This window comes from Nomia melanderi, chromosome 2, assembly GCF_051020985.1.
Source record: "Nomia melanderi isolate GNS246 chromosome 2, iyNomMela1, whole genome shotgun sequence".
In the NCBI taxonomy this organism is placed as follows: domain Eukaryota; kingdom Metazoa; phylum Arthropoda; class Insecta; order Hymenoptera; family Halictidae; genus Nomia; species Nomia melanderi.
In genome coordinates, this window is record NC_135000.1 from 5,450,185 (window position 1) to 5,467,976 (window position 17,792).

At 34.7% G+C, this 17,792-nt stretch overlaps 1 protein-coding gene across 1 annotated transcript; it reads left to right on the forward strand.

Moving 5' to 3' along the window:
• The first annotated feature begins 705 nt into the window (after positions 1-705).
• Positions 706-13,109, forward strand: LOC116426071 (uncharacterized). Its single transcript, XM_031974534.2, has 6 exons — positions 706-717; positions 1,527-1,994; positions 8,156-8,332; positions 9,164-9,527; positions 10,695-10,958; positions 12,934-13,109. The coding sequence occupies exons 1-6, from the start codon at positions 706-708 to the stop codon at positions 13,107-13,109; spliced, it is 1,461 nt and encodes a 486-aa protein (XP_031830394.2).
• The last annotated feature ends 4,683 nt before the right edge of the window (positions 13,110-17,792 follow it).

A 17,792-nucleotide genomic window follows, 5' to 3' on the forward strand; every position in this document is an offset into this window, starting at 1 on the left:
CCGCTGCCCGCGGACCTAACCCTTTTGTTTCGATTGTCAGCGCCGTAAGGAGACGAAAAAGACGCGATTGGACCAAATGTCAATGTCAGGTGTACCGGGTCTGTATTGGACAGGGCGTATCCCAGTCGCGCGTTCTCCCGACACGATGGGAGAACCCATGGAGCGAAACCTTTTTGCTCAGGTGCTATATAAGGCCCATGTGGCTAGGTGGTTACCATAAGACCGGACCAACGCACCTTGGCGAGTGCTGAGCTTCAGATAGCGCGCAAGGAGCCGACGTTTGTACACCATGAACGCTTTAGTGAGTATTGCTCGTGGTGACCATTAACACATTGAACGCCGGCTGAATTTCAGCTACTAGTAACGGAGATGTCGGTGATTATATTAATATGTCTTTTTAAAGTTTACATCAATGTTTACATCAATCAAACCGAAATTTGTAACTTGCGAAAAGGAATAAGGAATTCGATTTTGTCATTTTAGTTTGGATTTCTGTTATACGTATCTAAAATGTTACATTAATGTAGGACTAGCAATTAAACGGTAGACATGTGTTAATTAACTCCTTGGCCTATGATTTCTTTCTCAAATCTGATCGATACGGCTACTTTGTCATTAATAATTTATTGGAAAAAGAGAAAAAGTCTGAGCATATGTTATGTCTATATTTCCCTTTAACCCTTAAAATGCTGAGTGGGGTCCTATATGGAGACCCCAGTATGTTTATAGCCAAAATCAAAATAACGGTAATGCTTTTAGAATAGACAAATCATCCACAATACTTGACGATAAAAAAAGAGAAAATACATAAAATATGAAAAATTACAAAAAATTACTTACACAATTTACAGAGGAATAATATGTATTTTGAACTCGAATGAACTGAGTAATATGTATATATTTGTTGGATCAGGTTGAAAATGTTCACCACGAGTCTCACTCGTTGTTGTAAGGCAAGGGTTTAATTAGTTGTTATTTGAATCGTCGAAGTCGTAATTTGATGTGACTTATAGAAAAAGGATAAAGTAGAGTTAGTAATTAATTATTAGATTATGGATGTTGGATTGAAGTTATAGTTTGATGTAGTTTGCTGGAGAAGGATAATGGAATTTATTTTGATAGATGATGAATGTTAAAGTTTGTTAGAAACGATGAGATTCAATTAGAATTATTCTGTAATTCTCTTTAATTTAATATTTCTAGTATTGCGAAGCATTTGGTTTCTAGCGTTGAAGTTATTGAAATCTGATCGTATTAACATAGACTTTTCTTCAGAATGAAGCTGTTGGGAAAAATGTTCTCATCCAAGTCTCCCAGACTAAGACAAGCTTGTCAATTACAAATTTCCAAATGTTCTAACCCATTCTAAGAAACTAAAGTTCAAAGAGTTCTCTGATTCTCACCTTTAATCCATTCATAATTTCAAATCTGTCCATTTCCTACAAACTTCCCAGCATCCCCATAATCTTCACAACTCGTGCGTCTACTGAACCAACAATAAAATCATCGATCTACATTGCTTTCAGATCATTTTCTCCAGCATCTTGGCTGTAGCAGTCGCCAGGCCGGGTCTGCTGCTTAGCCCCCAGTTAGCTACCCTATCAGGCCCGATCTTCACGAAACTGGTCCCTGGAGCCCCAATCGGCCTGGACGGTCGGGTGGTGGACACACCGGAAGTAGCTTTTGCCAAGGCAGAACACGCAGCCGCCCACATCAACGAGAGGGTCACCTTAGCAAACGAAGCAGTGAAGTCTGCTGACCTGATCGCCTATACATCACCAATTTTAGCTACCAGCGATCTAGGAACCTTCGCCGTTGCCAAACTGGTCCCGCCAGCGCCGCTTGGGCCTGATGGCCGTGTAGTAGACACACCGGAAGTAGCTTTGGCCAAGGCTGAACACGCGGCTGCCCATATTAATGAGAAGATCGGCTTGGCAGCCGAAGCTGGCAAATCGGTTGAGGTCCCTTTGCTAGTGTCCGCGTACTCCGCTCCGGTGATCCAGAAGTATTTGATCTGAGGAGATGAGGCTTTCGGGTTAGGCTATAGTGGCTGACGTTGGCTGACATTTTGAGATCCCTGTACATATGACTTCGGCTGGTTTAATAAAGCGAGTTTAATTAAATGAGACTGAATCTGGTTTTCTTCATTCTTGTCCTTGATCTGGATGTAGCTGGCTTTTAGAGGATCGGTTTGGAATGTATTGATTTCTCGAGAATGTTTTTGTTGGGAATTGCTTTGTAATTGTTGATGTTAGTTTATTGGGTTGATGGTGGTATTAATGATTCAATCAGGTTCTAAAGTAGTTTGAAATTTACACTAATTATTTAGCTTAAAAATTATCTTTCTTGACAATGAAGCTTTTGATTTTATTAGTATTGTTATATTTAATTAGAAATTCTTATGCTGTAAATTATTCAGTCGTTTTATACTCGAGACAGTGACTTTATTGTTCATCTCTTAATACAGTAAAGATAATCATATAAAATTTACATTTTTCGAAAGGTTCAAGTTAAGTTATCGTGTGTCGAAATGTATTTTCATCTTACTAAGATGGACAAAGTGTCAAATGGAAGGTTGAGTATTGGGTGATAAAATACAAGAGACGACGTTCTAGAATATCCTTCCATTTTCCACAGAAAAATCCGGAAGATTCCCTTTGAAATGTTATGCAAAGAGGCGAGTTTCGTTTGAAGTTCCCGCATTCGGAGAAAGATCTACTGCGCAGACCTGTTGGCGATTCGATTACTATGCGCAGGATCAAATGTACGTATATATTCTCGTTACTGTCGGCCCTTATCGCAGTCTGCCTGCGGCTGTCGAGGCGGGCAAACAGCAGATAGGAGAAACATTTTCCACTATCACGTTTCTCGTCCTTCTCATTTCTATTCATGGCAGAGAACATTGTTGAAGCAACGCATCGAAATATTTCAATTTCTCAGGTTACCACATCAACGAAGTTTTTAATAAATTTGTATTCTCTAAATTATTGTTCTTACAGTTTGCACACTTTGAATATTTGAGTGGTAGAAATTTCCATAGAAGCTTCAGGTGTTTCGATCTGTACAAATTTTGGTTCTTCAATTTATCTAATGATGGGAGTCTTAGAAAATAATATAATGATAATAATTTGAGCCTTAAAGCCTTGATTTTTGAGAGCTTCGAGCATTGAAAATTGTAATCTTTGAAAGTTTCAGCTCTGAGTGATATTTTGAATTAATTTTATAATCCTTCGAATCTTGAATCCCTCGACAAAAATTTGCAACCTCTCGAACTCAACTTTCAAAATTTCAATTTACAAATTCTTTTATATTGAAAATATCATTGAAGTCTTCACTCCTATATTTAAACATTTCTTATTCTATTCCTTTCGATTTTAAGTTCTCCTAATACTAAATAGAACTAAAATTTACTTAATAAAGCAACAGAATAATAAGAAAAATCTTCTATGGAATCAAAAAATTCTGTCAATCACTTAAGAAAACTTCATAAACGTTGAAAATCAATAACAAAGGAAGATAGAGAACAGATCAAGTATAAAATCCAATTTCAATAGAATTTCGTGTTTCTTAATTGACACCAATCCTCTTTCTTTTTTCCTCGTTGACAGCCACTTAGAGCAAGGTTAACGAAATACGATTATAATGATTGAATACTTTAACACTGACTTCTGGTTCAGATATGCTGCGGCCTTCGGCAAGGAACGCAGCTTGAGCTGACGAAATTACAGTATTCACGGTCAACTACTTTGTTCCTGAACCCCAGGGCGTGACGCGTGTAAAAATCGTTACGACACTTTGTTATCATCGACGTATGGTCTGATTGTACCACTTAACGAAGCCAGAAGTCTGTCGTATCTAGATCGAAAGGAAGAAATAGCGAATTTGTATACATCTTTATGCAATATGCAAAATTCTTTGAACCTTTTAACGTTTTAACTGTGTTCGACATGTATATCCGTCACGAGAAGATTAATCATTGAATATCGATGATTATAGGAGAAATAATTGATGTAGATAAAATTGATTATCTTTTGCTATGAATATTGAGATTTTTGTAACGTTTTAACTGTATTTGGCGAGTATATTCGTCAGGAAAAAATACTGATTACCTTTTTCTATAAAAATTGAAATTTTTGTAATACTTTAACGATGGAATTTCATTTTAAAATTCTTTATTTTCATGTGTAATTGGAAACAAGGGATGACGATTTAACTCCTCATTAAAATTCAGTTTCATTCTTCAATGGTTTATTTTCTTTTTCAACCAATAAATAATTTTTATATCTAATTAAATTACTATACAGTGTTTAGTGTATTAATTTAACCCTTTCAGACCTGATACACTAATATTATTAGTCACACATTATAATTAATATTTAATATTCACAATCTCCAATGTTAACATTTAATATTTAAAATCTTGCTTTAAGCCTATTTCTATTAAAAATATGGTACACCACATTCGAAATACCTGTTATAACTAGTATTCAACATCAATCAACATTCAACATCAATCCTCTGTTGTAAAACAACTGAGGTTTTGTACAAAAATCAAGCTAGAAGGGGTTAATTCGCTCACGTTCCGAGAAATCACAGTCAAAAGCTTAATCTTCGCGTTCTCATTCAATAAATTTCGTTTAATGACACCCGCGACGCAACGAATGAGCAATTTCTATTATTCTCTGTCGAAATCGAACTGTTTCTCCCGCTCGTTAAAAAAGTAACAGCTTTCTAATGTGGCTCGTACGCATTACCAAATCGTTTTCCGAACATTCAGACGCGAATTGACAATTCTCGACGACGATTGCGACGGATTATGGGACGAAATTGTTGCCCAATTCTTCGTGCAACGTGGTTACAAAAAATTCTCACGGTTTGCTTCCTTTATTTCGCTGCGGTGTTCCTTTATTTTCTTTCGAGATAATTTATAGAATACATTGATCGGAGTGCATCATTAGAATTTTCTTTTATTAATTATTTTCTAATAATATATCGTCGTCATTTAAAATGACCACTGATTCTGGATACATTTTATTTTAATCGCGAAAGTAGTGTTTTTTAATGGAAACAATTTTTGAAATAAAATTTGAGATTGTAGGGGATCATTGGTTGTAAAGTAGTGTCACGTGAATCTTGTTGCTAACGAACGATCGAACGTTAGTCGGTGCAATATATCGCAACAGCGAAAAAATATTGGGAATGCATTCTCGGTGGAGACTGTCCTTCGGCCTCGAGTCCTTCGTTCGTTCAGGGTTGCTAAGTCGTTCGACACTTCCACACGCCTTTGTTTAAATGCCGAGCGATTCTGAACGCATTACCGAAATTGGAGAATGATATTATTAAGAAAAGGAAAAGTGGAAATGGAATGGTAATCAAATGGAACACTTTGGTATATGGAATAAAATAAGGGAATTATGTGCGTGACGATTGAAAATTATTTCAGATGTGTATTCTAAATGAAAGTGCGTATTATATGCATTGCTTGGTGTATAGAATGAAATAAAGGAATTGAGTGAATGAATGTTGAACATTATTATTTATTTTATTATTTATTTATTAATGCATTGTATTAATTGTTGTATATATTACTAATATTATTATTTCTACTTTTATTTCTACTTCTACTTCTACTTCTACTTCTATTTCTATTTCTATTTCTATTTCTATTTTTACTTCTACTTCTACTTCTACTTCTACTTCTACTTCTACTTCTACTTCTACTTCTACTTCTACTTCTATTTATATTTATATTTATATTTATATTCATATTTCCTAAAACTATTATTTGATTAATATATATTCTAAATGGAGATACACGTGATATATTTTATTTGAATTCAGAATGAACCTACTGTAAGAAGAAACGTATCATCAGAGAAAAAAATTACAATGCAAGTATCTTCCCACTATGATTAGGATTTCCCTTTCCCAGATCTAGTTCCATAGAAATATGTACCGACTGTAACTTCCTCCGGCATTACGCCAGCAGGCTTCTCACGCGTAACATGTGATTTCTCATATTAAAAACAGACAGAAATATAATTTATGGCGGCCGATTGTATCTCGCTGTGAAACGGAAAGGTGGTATTAATGCAGTAAACAACGATGGAAGATAAACTTTGTATTTTTATGTGGGTTATGGCATAGAATAAATAATTTGTTTTATTGTAACGCAGCTCTTTAACGATTCGAACTTCAAGCATTGTTATGCGAGCCAAGCGTCTACGCAAAATTTCCTTGATCTGTTTAGACAGGATATTAATTTAGAGACCTTAGGGAATAATTTGAACTTAAAAAAATCAGAATTGCCACATAGAAAGGTAACCAAAATTTATTCCATTCACAATTGGCGATCTAAGTATTCGTATCACTCGAAACTGATTCCAGTTTTTGTCACCTGCGAAAAATTCTAGTGATGTCCCGTGAATTTTTTGAGCAGGATATTAAACTAGGGACCCTAGAGGATAATTCGAGTCCAAAAAAATCAAGGTCATTCCACGGGAAGGTATCAAAATGATATTTCCTTTCCAACCACCAACTAGAACACAAGTGCCATTCGACACTGATCCCAATTTTAGTCACCTGCGTAAAATCCTAATGATTCAGGCTACGTTTTATAAGTTCAAATTATTCTTTAGAGCTTCTAGTTTAATATCCTGTCAGAAATAATCACGGAAAATCACTAGAATTTTTCTCAGACTCATGAAACTGGGATCGGTTCCAAAAGTAGATGTGTTCAGGTCGGCGATCGGGAATAAAATGAGTTTTCGATACCTTCCCATTGAATGATTCCGATATTTGTGAGCTCAAATTATCCCCTGAAGTCCCTAGTTTAATATCCTGTCCAAAAGAAATCACGGGGCATCGGTGGAATTTTGCGCAGGCATCTGGAACTGCGATCGGCCCCTGTGAAGCATTCCGCGCTGACGCAAAAACTGTAGCACCTTGAAAACTGGAGTATAATACGGTGTAGCACTTACGATAGAAAGTTATTCAATCAGTTCTACTTTCCCTGGTACTGCAATGATTATGCACAATAGGGCACGCTGTGTGTTGTGCTGTACACACTCTTGCATAAATGTTTCGACATCGAGAAAAACAGTGATCGATCCAATAACGTTTTGTCTTGACAACTTATGTGACTACCAAATAGTTATTATACTTGTCCCAGTGTTTCTTCTATACTTGTCCGTACATAAGCTCAGTCATTTTTGTTCCAACAATAATCTCAATGGAATTTGTTATTTCATATGACAGTATTATTATTACACCATCATATAATTCATTATCATTATTATTATGTTATCATATATTACATTATTATTAGTATACATTCATTATTATTATATATTATACTATAATTATTGCACCATCATATAATTCGCTATCATTATTATTATGCTATCATATATTAGACTATTATTAGTACACCTTCATTATTATTAATATTATACCATAATTATTGTACTATCATATATTATGCTATAACTATTATACTACCATACAATTCACTGTCGCTCCTATACCATCATATATTCCACCACAACTATCATACATACTATCATACATTACACTATAATTATCACACCATCATCCATTACACAATCATTCCCATAGAATCACATATTCCACACTTACCATACTATCATACATCACACTATCCTTACCATACCACTATACACCATCACACTACCACCACACTACCATACATCATACCACCATAATCGTACTCCCCTCGCCATACACCAAACCACGCCATCTCTCAACCATCTTCATTCTCCATTCACGCAAACTCATTCCAATCAATCACACCCCAATCCCCCTCCATTCCCCTTATCATCAAAACACCATATCCGCGTCATATCCACCCACGGACCGTCTCGCGAGACGCATACCCCCACGAAAACCGCAAGCCCCCGTTTCCCTCGCGCTCGATCGATATCCTTCCGGTCCAGGAGTGCAGGGACCTCGCTCAAATGCCAAGGTCCTGGCTGGGCCCACAGGGGTGGGGGTAGGTAGTCCTTTTTCCTGGCGAACTTCCCAGGCGACGTTCGTCAGCCGGTTACCTCCTGGACCCCTCCAGGTCGTGGGCAAACCCTGGTAGTAGGGGGCGGATGATCACTGCTATAAATGGTACCAACCGGCCGTTCTCCAGGAACACAAAACGCGAGAGATCGGGCCCGGTGGGTGCCACACCGGCTGGAGCGGAAATCGAGCGAGTACTGTGTGCCCGGCAGCAGCGCCTCGAAGAGGGGAGCAGACCGATAACACGCCAGGAGAGAAAGGGACCGATAGAGAGCCAGGATTTTCCAAGGGCGACATGAGAGGCTTGGTGAGTCCCATGCGACCGGGACCCGTGCCCCGGCTAGGTTCGGTCCGCGGACAAAGGAAAGTGAAAGGTTAGGGTAGATCGGGTCACTCGGCCGGGTCAGAGGAACGGCCCACGCGGCTGGGCTTATGGGCAACTCGGGTGTGGGCATCCGCTCGAGAGATGCTGATGGAATTATTGCGCTCATGGGGGACTCCGGTTTTTGGGGGACCTGTAGCTCTCGAGGGAATCTCTGCTTTGTCTTTTGAATAGTGAGCATGGATTTACCGTGGGCAGTCTTTGGAATCAGTAATGTGTTCATGTTTTGAGGGGCTGGATTTTGGAATTTTTGCACCCGGTTTTGGAAGATTCTTGTTTATGTAGAAGTTTGTTTTTTGGAGATATGAGTCGATGGGATTTTTGTATCCTTTTTTGGGAGCTTTATTTGTGAGATTCTTTTAAGGTATGAGTATTCCTTGGATATTTGTTATTGTGCCTTTTGGGAATTTGTTTCAGTATTGTATGGGCGTTGGTTTAGTGGAAGTTCAGTGTTCTGAATTGTTACTGTAACTGTTATAATGTATTTTATGTTTCTGTTTAAAGATTTACACCAGTCTTGAAATTAAGAATAATTCATTGACAGTATTCAAAATTGTTCTTATGATATGTCAGCCTTTTAAATTCAGTCTCTACTGTTTGATGCTTGTTGTCCCAAATATTGCTAGCTATAACTGTTATAGAATACAGAAGAAAGAAAATTAAAGAATTTCCTTTAAAACATTCCTCATATCTACGATAACGAAATACATTCAGAAAAATGATGAGTTAATCGTAAATTATAAAACTATGTTTTAGATTATTTTACTCGTCGTGGCAGCGAGCTGCAGGGCCGGCTACTTGAACCCTTCAGGTTACGCCGAGCCCCAAATTCACCCGCAACCTGCTCCGCAGAGGTATGCACCCCCTGCACCGGTTGGCCAAGACGGAAACGTGATCGACACACCGGAAGTGGCTCAAGCAAAAGCTGCCCACTTCGCTGAATTCGCTAGGGCAGCAGCCAGAGCAGCTGAAGAAGCTAAGAACCAACCCCAAACAGCGGAATACAGCCCCCAAATACCATCGCAGGCTTACAATTACCCCTCCGCTCAGCCAACAGCACCAACTTACGTCAGACAACCAAGCTACCAGTCTCCAGCACCAGTTTATCAATCTGGTCCAGGTGAATTATTTCAAAAGACGATGGAATAATGAAATTTTTGTATGAAAATCTCTTGTTTTTATGTTAGAGTGTTAAAGAATTTATTTCTAGCAGCTCTGTGAAGATAATATTAGAAAATTGGGAAACTTTGATTTTAATATAGAGGTTAGGTTTGATTTTAAGCAGTTTGCATTGGTTGTGGCGATTAGGGGATGGAAGTTTCATTTTAGGGTAGTAGAATCTAGTCGATGAGCAGTAGGTTCTCTCTTTCTGCAGTTTTTAAGTGTGTTATAATTGTTTTCAATCAGGAAAATAAAGTTCTGGATAGTACTTTGCTAAAAAAGTAATTTAGCAATGACTTTGTGTGTAGGTTCTGTTTAAATTAGGTATAAAATTGTATCAGAACTAATTAGTTGCGACGCAGATTAGTTTTAAAGTAACTTTAAATAATCTGGGCAAGTATAAAATAGTTATGTACTGTATTTAAACTGCATCAAACAAAATTCTAAATATATTAAACCTTTGTTGCTAAAGCTAGATTGGGTCTAGGTTGATCTAGCTCATAGATCATACATCTATCTCACTTCTCTCAGTATATCCAAACAATAAAAGAAATCAATATTAAAAATTCTATCTACTATATCAGTTTGCAACACAAATATTTAGTTTTCATTAACAAACTATAATAATACATTCAATATATCAAATAATCTCCATTATTCTTTCATAACTAAATAAATTATAATTAAAATTAAAACTGAAGTGCTAGGATTGCAACAGGCCTATACCAGTAACCATATTTATCTAAATAACAGCTAATCAATTATTTATCCATCATTTCATAATCAAATACGTTATAATTAAAATTATAACAAAAATTCTAGGATTACAATAATCCTATACCAGTAATCAAACTTATCTAAATAACAGCTAATTAATTATATACTCATCATTTCATAATCAAATAGGTTATAATTAAAGTTATAACCAAAATTCTAAGATTACAACAAGCCTATACCAGTAATCAAACTCATCTAAAAAAACAGCTAATTAATTATGTACTCATTATTTCATAATCAACCAGGTTATAATCAAACTTATAACCAAAGTGCTAGGATTACAACAAGCCTACACCAGTAACCAGATTTCTTCAACTAGCAACTAAATAATTATTCGAAAAAATTTCAGTTCCAGCTGCAGCGTACAATCAGCCGAATCCCGTGGCCTATCAGCCTCAGTACAGCAACAATGCTAATTACGCTGCACCGGCGAACTACGCTGCCACCGTGAAGCCCACCCCGTTCGTTCCCGCGCCACTCGCTGATGATGGCACGGTAATCGACACGCCGGAAGTAGCTGCTCTTAAGGCCGCCAGGCTGGCGGAGTTGGCCGAGGCCGAAGCCAGGGCGTACAAGTACGCCCAGGAATATAAACCGGAAGCTCAAGGCCAAGGTATGCACTCCACTGCGGATATCACTTGAAAAATTCGGTGTCAACGCTCGGCTCAACGACCGCCATTTTTGTTTGGCGGAATTTTCGAAGAATAATTGTCAATTTGATTTGATTTCTGGTGTTACGAATACCAAAACGAAAGGACAATTTTAGTCACTTCCTATGGAAATTTGATCCTTGATGTTGTCAATATTAAATATATGATATTTTTATTATTTGATATTTCTGATATTGATAAAGGAAATTTTAGATACTCTGCATTGTAAATTTTATTCTTGATACTTATTTGTATTGAGAAGGGAAATTCTGGTTAGTTTAAAAATGATATTGAAATTTATCTAAGATTGCATTTATTATTAGTATTTAGTACTTTTGGATCTTAGGATAGAATAAAATATATTTTATAATATGTTGTAGTTAATATTAATATTAATTTACGTTAAATTTGTTTACAAAACCTTTGTGAAACTCCTCAGTTTTGAATAGGAATTTCAATCAAAGTGTTAGTCAAGGTTTTCATTAAATTTTCATTAAGATTGGTTAACGACGTCCAAATAAAAATGATAATGGTAAGTTGGTAGTTGTGTAGAGTAACATTTAAGCATCGAGGAAGTGTAAGATCCATTTGTAACAGGCCTTACACGATGCAACAATCAGACTCTTTCCCAACAGCTTAATCGTTCGATTGTTCTGGTGGGAATGGCCTGCAGAGCCACTAATCGCTGCGACTATGATCGCAAATTAGCCATTCCGCGTCACGAATATTAAACAGGGTCGCCTGGGTCAAGTGTTGACTTCAGTAAACGATGTCTGTATCCATTAACAATTTATTATTAATATTTCTCACGCTTAATACAATCAAAATCAAAAATTCAATCAAAATGAAAATATTCTGTGGTCATTCTACAATTAAATTTAAAAATCTACAAATAATAATGATATTTTTAAATTATTAATTACTAGGTATTTAATAGGAAGTCTTTCTAGAAATGTGTTTGCAAGTATTGCTAACAAATTTGTTGGCTCGTAATGAAGAAATTAATTTTTCTTTAAACGTATGCTAATTGTTGAATTTTTTACATGTGAGTGGACTATGTTAATTGTCTGAGGAAGTGCTTGGACAAGAACCGGTTTCTTTTGTTCCGTATTAACTTGAGCACCACTCCCAAAAGCAGCTTAAGTGTTTCGACACCTCGTGTGAAGATCGAGTATCGGATTTAAACTGATCGAATTTCCTGTTTGATTGACATTCTAAATTGAGACTTTTGTTTGCTTGACCTATTCTCGATTTTAACAGCTTTATTCATTATACAGATACTTTTAATTGGCTCTGCCTCTTAATTATTGAAAATTATATTATGATCCTTTATCGTTACCTTTTTCACATTTCTATGAATATTCTTTGCTTCGTGAATAACACATTTATCAATTATTAATAAAAGAAATTAGAGTTTCTTTAATTTCATAGATAAATCTGTTAACAGTCTCATACTGAGAAATTCTGAATACAAAATTTACATAATTTTCATTCCATAAAATTGCCAGCAGAATACTGCGTTACCTAATACACTGGAGACTTCAATGCGTGGTAAGAAGTGTCTTCCGTCCCAGCATAGAAGATACTTGATAAAAATAAAATTTTACATTTATGAAAACTGTAGATATCTCAATTTTTAATGTTAGTTCAAAGGAGAGACTATTCCTTACTAGATCATAGAATAAATATTCGTTTTATATAATGATAAAAATAAAATAGAAATATAAACATAAAAGACAAGTATAAAAGTAGAATAGAAATGTAAAGATAAAATATAAACATATAAATCAAATAGAAATATAAACATAAAGTATAAAAATAAAATAAGAATATAAAGATAAAACATAGATATAAAAATAAGATAGAAATATAAAAATAAAATAGCAAATTATTTCAGAATATTTTCATTAATGTTTAATATTTAAACAATTGTTTCAGCTTACGCTGGACCTCCGGGTGGACAAGTTCCTTACAACGTTGGACAATACAATGCTCCAGCAGCCACAGTGTTTCCTAATCCAGGACCATCGTATCCTGCGCCTCAATCCGCCTACGCGAAACCATCGTTCCAACCGCAAAGCTATCAATCCCAACAATTAGTTGGCGCCTACTGATCCTCGAAATTTGACAACGAAAAAAAAACACGCGATATCTGTACATAATCTAGGCCAATAAATTGTTCACATTTTTAAAAAAAAAGTTACTCAATCTTTCTATTTCTTATATCCCTCCTTGATATCCTGTTTTCTTAATTATTACCACAATCAAGATGCAAGTCGTAAACTGAACTTTTATGAGCCTCTACATCAGAGCCTTAAAAAGTTTGTATAATATTATAATGAAAAAGAATTTTGATTTTTTACTGAGAAGAAAGAAAAACATTGAATATTTTAATACATTTTACATTGAGAATATATTTTATTAATTATTAATGAAGTAATTATATTATTCATATAATTCTACTTGATATTGTTTATCATTCAAATATACTCTATCATTAAATTCAATTTAGATTAAATATCAATTGCAATACTTCTTCCCACGCGACTTCTTACTTATTTCTACATCTACTCGCCATTTGATAAATAAGTTTCGTTAATTATCACCCATCAGTGAATATGAATGGCCATTGAAAAATAAGAGACAGCGAAAATAAATTCTACAAAAATATGAATATCGACGATTTCCAGAAACGTACTTTATTCAAATTTCGTTCTGATAAAACGAACATTCGATTGTTCTTATTGAGACATTTCGATCCGCTGCATTATGCAACGAATATGATTTGCGTCTGGCATATTTACCGGATGCAACTAGGTCAGTCAAACGCGCAGATCGAGGTGCCGCTGAATCTATGCACCACACGCATAAATCGCGAACGCGTTTCGGTCGTGCGCGACCGCAGGTTAACCCACATTCGATTTCACTATGCACTGCGGTTAGCGTAATCCAAGAATTAGAAAGAAATCCTCGCCTGGACCGAGTCAGCGAGAATACTTCTTCAGGGCCGTTTCGTGCTGACTTCTTTCGTCAACAACTGCCTAACACGCTGGCGAACGTGTTTCCAATAACGTTCAATACCGATTAAAGGAATAAACAAGGTTTTGTTGATGTAAATCTGTTGTTTGCATTTGTTCTATGAATGTTACTGTAAATGTTTTCTTACAGGATATAAGTGTAGTTTATTGTGTTAATAATAAGTTATATTGCATAGGAATAAATGTTTCATTATAGAAAATAAATGTAGTTTGTTGTGTTAATAGTAAGTAATGTTAAATAGGAATAAATGTTTTATTGTAGAAAATAAATGTAGTTAATATAAATTGGACTTAAGGAGATTTAGCAGAATTTAATAGGGATGTCTTGTTGTTTAGAATTTGAGAAATGTTTTGTATAATATTTTATTGATTTCTAGTTCGAATTTCTAGTTTATTGATTGATATTAATAAGTATTAATATTTATTAATAACAGAATAATATTTTTTACTGATTTCTAGTTTGATAGATCGCTCCATGGGAATTTATGTTTATATATTAATGAAAAATGATTATGAAAATCGGGGATTCGACATGATACAAGAACCATTGCAAAGAGACAGCATTGTTCCTCTTGCCAAAACGAAACCGCGAAGGTTTGCGTAAAATCTGTGGCACAATCGAGATAAAAATCGAACTGGTAGCAGACGACTGAGGCAAGAAGCATCGTTGTGCGTAACGATCGTCTCGTGCTACTGTGGTTTCGAAAGAACATTTCATTGATGCAAAAACTATTTGTTACTGTAAGCTCAGTGGTGGAATCTTTTTTCACCAACTATCACTTCTAATTTCTGTTTCCTCATCATAATTGTACAAATCATTAAAAGAACTATTAAAAATAAGTGACAGAATTATTAAAGAGAATTTTACAATAATAATTATAATTCTATTTCTTTAAATTTGTATAAATTTGTATAAATTTCTATAAATTTCAATAATATGTTATTTTGTATAATATTGATTTTATATAATCAATTTGTAAATTGATTTTATAAATTTTCCAATTTTCTGGGTAGTTTCGAGCTGTTTTGTGGAGACTTTTTCAATTTGTTCAAGGGGTAGATTGAAGTTTTATTGAAACGGAATTACCTTTCAGCCACGGGCTGCCTCCAGACAGAATATTGCGACATAGGTCACCGGTGTACGAAAGACGTGAGAAGAAACGATCCGGGGAACGGAGATTCGTTCCTCCTGAACGAACTCGAGCATCGTGATTCGTCGTTTTTACCGGCGGAAAGGTTGAGAATTGGAACTTTTGTTCTTTCTGGCATTCCCGTGGCTGCCTGCGTGGAAGGATTAAGAAACAGGCTGCCGACATCTCAATTTTCAAATACTCTTTTCTCAAATAAAAAAGAAACAATGATCTAAAAGATTAGATTTAAGAATATTAAAAATATTAAAGAAATGAAGAATAAATATAAATTTATAATAAGAATATCAGAAGTTTAACGTATAAATATATAGTTATACTAAAAGTATTAAAAATATAAATTGTAAATTTATAGTTATAGTAAAAATGTTAAATATATAAAATAAAAATATATATTTATAGTAAAAGTATTGAAAATATAAAGTGTAAATATATAGTTATATTGAAAGCATTAAAAATACTTAAAATACAAATATATATTAATATATATAAAACATTGAAAATATACAGTAGAAATATATATTTGTACGAAAAATATAAAATACAAATGTATATTTATATTAAAAACATTAAAAATAGAAATGTATACTTAAATATAATTATAATTTAAAAAAATGAAAATATATGAACTGAAGGAGTTTTAATATTTGAATGAGCGATAAGATAACGAGAGCGCAGATGTTTGGAATGCTTTGGAAAGGTGAAGTGGTTTATTTCTCAGCCTAGATACTTCAAAGGCAACGTTAACAATCAACTTTAATCCAATATGCCATAATCGTGTACCATAAGGCGTGGATTATGTATAATCAAAGACCAAGTTCTGCGTGAACCTTTGCGCAACACATAAAAGTCATCGACCTGTTCGTGTCGTGTTACGTTGTAAACAGGGAATCTGAGTCTACGCTAATTAATTGAAGTGGTTAGGCACGCCTATTTCTTTTATCTATCAGTGTTTGATTAATTTCTGAACGTAGAAGGCTAATTTCATTAGCATTCCCACAATGTAAGCTACTATGTACTGTCAAATAGAAGATTCTAATAAAATATATGCAAATATAAACTAAATATATAAATAAAAGAAAATAAAATATAACCACAGTAATTTGAATGATATTTTACTCAATTTTGAAATAATCATTCTTCAAAAATAATGTAAGTATAAATATACAGATTCTTAATTGATTTTTCAAATTGACTACGATGTAATTATATTTCGAAACAATAGAACGTTTGTGTTTTATTAATAATTGTATAAATCAAACGTATAGATTAAAAAAGAAATAAAGTACGAACACAATAATCTGAACATTTTAACAAATTTAAAAATGCAGGAGGATCGATTTTGAAAAATAACGAACCTCCAAATATACAGAGTGATTCATAATTGATTTTTCAACTGACTACGATGTAACTATATTTTTAAACAACAGAATATTCATGTATTAATAGCTACAGTAAGATAAAAATATTGTAATGTAATAACCAACTGCTTCTTCGATTAATGCCATTATCGTTTATATCGAATGTATTAAAAATATCATTTGTAAAATGAGAATCGAAGGATTTCGAAGCTGAATCGAACAGAAATTGGCCGATCTGTTTCCAGCACGACGTTTATAAGGGGACGAAAACTCATCGTGCAAAAGAGGACTACCTTGAAGGGATCGCCGGTGGATCTATGATCCAGTCTAGTCGTCCGTGAATCAAGGCGTGTTTTCAAACCGCAGAAAAGTCTCTGCCTAAGTTGCATAGCCTCGTGTTGCACCGGCGGGGGTGGGGTTGCACTGAAGAATAACCTCGAAAAGCCGAGTCGGAACATCAGGGACGTTCTAGGAAGGTCTATGTATAAGTGAGCCGTTCATTTTCAAAATGGCTGAAATTCATTTTTCAACAAAATCAAAAGCTAATGATTTTAATCACTTCTTTCTATGTTATCTTCCTATTTCTGAACGGTTTCTCCCTTTTTAATGGACTTAAGACACTTTTAAAATAAACTCGGTTTTCTTCTTTTAAACATTTTTTTTTAGTGAATTAAGCCATTTTCAAAAAACATTACTTTTTTATTTTTAAATGCCTTACCTTCTTAATGGACTTGTGCCATTTTTTAAATAGACATTATTTTTTTGTTTTTAAACATTCTTTTTATCAAATGCACCTAAGCCATTTGTAAAAAACATTACCTTTTTATTTTTAAATATTTCTTTTAATAGACTTCCACTTGCAAACTAAACTTTACCCCTTTATTCTCATTTTCTTTCCAAATAAACTTAATCCACTGTCCAAATAAATCACGATCTAACAATCCGTTTGTAACATAAATTTATGAAATGTATTCTATAGTTCATAGAAAGTATGTGCATTATTTTCCTTTCATGTTATTGGAATAAAGGGTTGGAATTTATTCGTCATCATTTCAAATCTCACCCCTTTCAGTGGACTGTCAGAAATGATTTTTATTGAGGCCTGACAGTTCCACGGTTATTATTCGTGACAGAAACAATTAAGGTATCGATTATCGTCTCATGTGTGATCATCGTAACGTGGTTTCGCGTTGACATCGCGACGCTATAAAAGCAAGATCGACCGATCGAATATGATACACTCGCAACCG